Source organism: Sinocyclocheilus anshuiensis, unplaced genomic scaffold, assembly GCF_001515605.1.
Source record: "Sinocyclocheilus anshuiensis isolate Anshui unplaced genomic scaffold, SAMN03320099.WGS_v1.1 scaffold1568, whole genome shotgun sequence".
NCBI classification, from domain to species: domain Eukaryota; kingdom Metazoa; phylum Chordata; class Actinopteri; order Cypriniformes; family Cyprinidae; genus Sinocyclocheilus; species Sinocyclocheilus anshuiensis.
Window position 1 is genome coordinate 236,326 of NW_015554307.1, and position 3,493 is coordinate 239,818.

Sequence of the window (3,493 nt, forward strand, 5' to 3'; positions counted from 1 at the left end):
GGTCACTTATTAGAAGTACAAAACGAGGATTTGTAAAGAAGAATGTCGGAGGATTTCGATATAAGCCAAGAGGAGACTTGTTTTCCTTTGCCAAAGTAAGGAAACTTTGCTTCCTTTGCTCCTGTTAACAAACGTTGCTTTTCAGAAGACTCGCCAGCGCATGCGCAACGCTGAACTCATACGTCATGCGCCCGAAGCTGCTTCCGTGTAGGACTGTTGGCGCAAGCTACATTAAAGTGATTATTACGTTTTGAATATGGATATTTTTCTTACAAAAATGCATCGATTCGCTACAGGAGGCCCTTGTTCACCCCCTGGAGCCATGTGAGACACATTTTTTCAAAAATTTTTAATATACACCTTTACATATACACCTAGGATGACTTGAGGGTGAGTGATTTGTGGGCTAATTTTCATTTTTGGGTGAACTAACCCTTTAAAGCAGGTAATAGACAGCTTAGATCAGCGAATGGCCATCTTAGACCAGCAAATGACTATCCCATCTTAGACCATTTTAGACCATCCTATCACCATTTTAGACTGTTAGACCAGCAAACGATCCGCTTAGACCATGTTAGACCAGCTAATGATTATGCTGACCAGCTGATGATCAATAAATGACCAGCTTAAACAGCTTAGATCAGGAATGGCCATCTTAGGCCATCTAATGACCATTTTAGACTGTTAGACCAGCGAATGATCAGCTTAGACCATGTTAGACCAGCTAATGATTATGTTGACCAGCAAAAGACTAGCTTAAACCAGCTAATGACCATCTTAGAGTATGTTAGACTATCTGAAACCAGCTAAATTACCCACTTAAATCATGAAAGACCATCTAATGACCATCTTAGACCAAATAATTATCATGTTGGCATGCTAATGACCAGCTTAAACCAGGTAATTTACAGTTTAGTCCATGTCAGATCAGTAATGGCAATATTAGAAACTATCTAACGTGTTCCAAAATACCTCTTCAGTTCTAAGCTAGATTTTTTTTAAGCAGGAAAGTGTTAAACACATTGAGAAGGGCAGATGTGTGTGTGTGTGTGTGTGTGTGTATGTGTGTGTGCATTGCAGACAGACGGAGATGGAGAGAAACCCAGCACCCGTTTCTTCAAATGATAACAGATAAAAACCGAGACGATGAAAGAAAATGTTCCCATATTTACATAAATCTGAGCCTGATTAAGAATTTATCTATGCCAACCTGATGAAAGACACTTCTCGTCCAGGTCTTATGTCATTTCTCTCTTTCTACCTTCACAATCCCAGACTAAAGAACTAAATAAATGAGCCGAGCATCATCAGCATACAAATACCAGCCTACACACCTGATTGAACATTAAAATGCACAGTTTAAATGTTGCAATCTGTTTATTTCTGATCCAATCCCACTCAAAATTCTGCCTTGCTGGTCGAGCCACCCCTCATTAACTCTGGCTTTCTGTGGCACCCCCCACAGGCGGGGAGCAGGAGTGCCATGGGCAGGCAGATTCGCTTGGTGATTTGTACCGGGCGCTGGAGCGTGCCAGTCTGTCGCCTATTGGTGAGCACCGCCTTTCCACCCGTCTGGAGTACAAACACCTTTTCATCCGGCGTTGCAACGATCCACAGCTAAATGACAAACTGCATCATCTCCGCATCCTGCAGAGCACGCTAAAGGTATCTGACCTCTGCTGCCGCATGGGTCCCACTGCACCATGTGTGCCTGTTTGTTTCATCTGTCCCGTCTGCCTGTCCATCCCTCTCCGTCTGTCTGATGTCTGTGGGGTTCTGGGGAAAGCAGGAATTTTGTGTGTGTGTGTTTTTGTAGTCCATTTTGACACAATGACTAGTCAAACTGCTATCCCAGAATCCCATCCATGTTAGACGGAGTTCTCTGTCTGGTGTGGGAGGAGGGTTTTGGCCAAACTGTGAACCCTGCTTCTCTGTGTTGGGTTAATCTGGTTTAGGCTTCGCCTGGTGCCATTGGGTCTTCCCATGGTTGGGTCAGTCAGTCCGTGCCTATGCTGTGAACCCCCCCTCCAACCCCAGGCTGTTACACTGTGCTTATTGTGTTGGGGAAGAGCCTCCAGTTGCATTGTGGGTATTATAAACAGTTGGTCAATAGAAAAGAAAGGTTCCAAAACATAGGATCCAAGGTGGACCATTAATGATGAGCTAATGACCATCTTAGACAAACTAATGACCAGATTATGACAGGATAATGACTATCTTACACTAGTTAATGACCAACTTAGATCAGCATATGAGCAGCTACTGACTAGCTTGGGCCATCTTAGACGAGCCAATGACCATCTTAGACCAGCTAATCACCGCACTGACTACCTAATAACCAGTTTAGACCAGCTAATCACCTTGTTGACCAGTTAATAACAAGTTTAAACCAAATAATGACTATCTTAGACCAACTAATAGCCGTGTTAGACCAACTAATAACCAGTTTAGACCAGCTAATGACTATCTTAGACCTGCTAATCACCATGTTGACCAGCTAATAACCAGTTCAGATGAGCTAATAACCATCTTAGAACAGATAATCACTATCTCGACCAGCTAATAACCAACTTAAACAAGGTAATAACCATTGGTAAGGCCAAACTTTTCACTGAACCCTGCTTCTCAGGGGGTTAACCTGGTTTAGGCTCTGCCTGGTACCATTGGGTCTTCCCGTGGGTCAGTCTGTCCGTGCCTATGCTGTGAACCCCATAAACCAACCCCAACCCCAGGCTGTTACGCTCCAGTTGCATTGTGGGTATTATAGACAGTTGGTCAAAAGAAAAGAAAGGTTCCAAAACCAATAATGATGCACTAATGACCAGATTATGACCTGTTAAAACCAGATAACCATCTTAGACCAGTTAATGAATAGTTTAAACCAGCTAATGACCATCTTAGATCAGCTAATGACCATGTTGACTAGCTAATTACCAGCTAATCACCTTATTGATCAGCAAATAACAAGTTTAAACCAACTAATGACTATGTTAGATCAGCTAATCACCATGTCGACCAGCTAATGACCAGTTTTTACCAGCTAATGATCATCTTAGACTGGCTAATCACCCTGTTGACCAGCTAATAACCAGTTTAGACCAGCTAATGGATAACTTAGACCTGCTAATCACCATGTTGACCAGCTAATAACCAGTTTAGATGAGCCAATAACCGTCTTAGACCTGCTAATCACCATGTTGACCAGCTAATAACCAGTTTAGATGAGCCAATTACCGGCTTAGACCAGATAATCACTATGTTGACCAGCTAATATTAGCTAGTCTGATATGGTCTTTAATAACAACAACAGCTAATAACTTAAATGAGCCAATGACCATTGGTAAGGCCAAACTCTTCTCTGAACCCTGCTTCCCTGTGTGGGTTAACCTGGTTTAGGCTCCGCCAGGTGCCATATTTGTTTCTTCCTTAGGTTGGGTCAGTCGGTCCGTGCCTCTGCTGTGACATCCCCCCCCCCCCCCTCCCTGGGCCTGCG

At 43.3% G+C, this 3,493-nt stretch overlaps 1 protein-coding gene across 2 annotated transcripts in view; it reads left to right on the forward strand.

The window, feature by feature from the left end:
• LOC107671348 (connector enhancer of kinase suppressor of ras 2-like) overlaps positions 1-3,493 on the forward strand; it is a 106,030-nt gene that overhangs the window by 87,892 nt on the left and 14,645 nt on the right. Inside the window, exons 20-21 of one of the 2 annotated variants that reach the window (XM_016464244.1) lie at positions 1,466-1,665; positions 1,956-2,085. In XM_016464244.1, the coding sequence (XP_016319730.1) occupies positions 1,466-1,665; positions 1,956-2,018 (263 nt within the window). In that variant the 3' untranslated portion in view covers positions 2,019-2,085. The remainder of the gene's footprint in view (positions 1-1,465; positions 1,666-1,955; positions 2,086-3,493) is intronic. The other variant, XM_016464245.1, reaches the window with a different exon arrangement.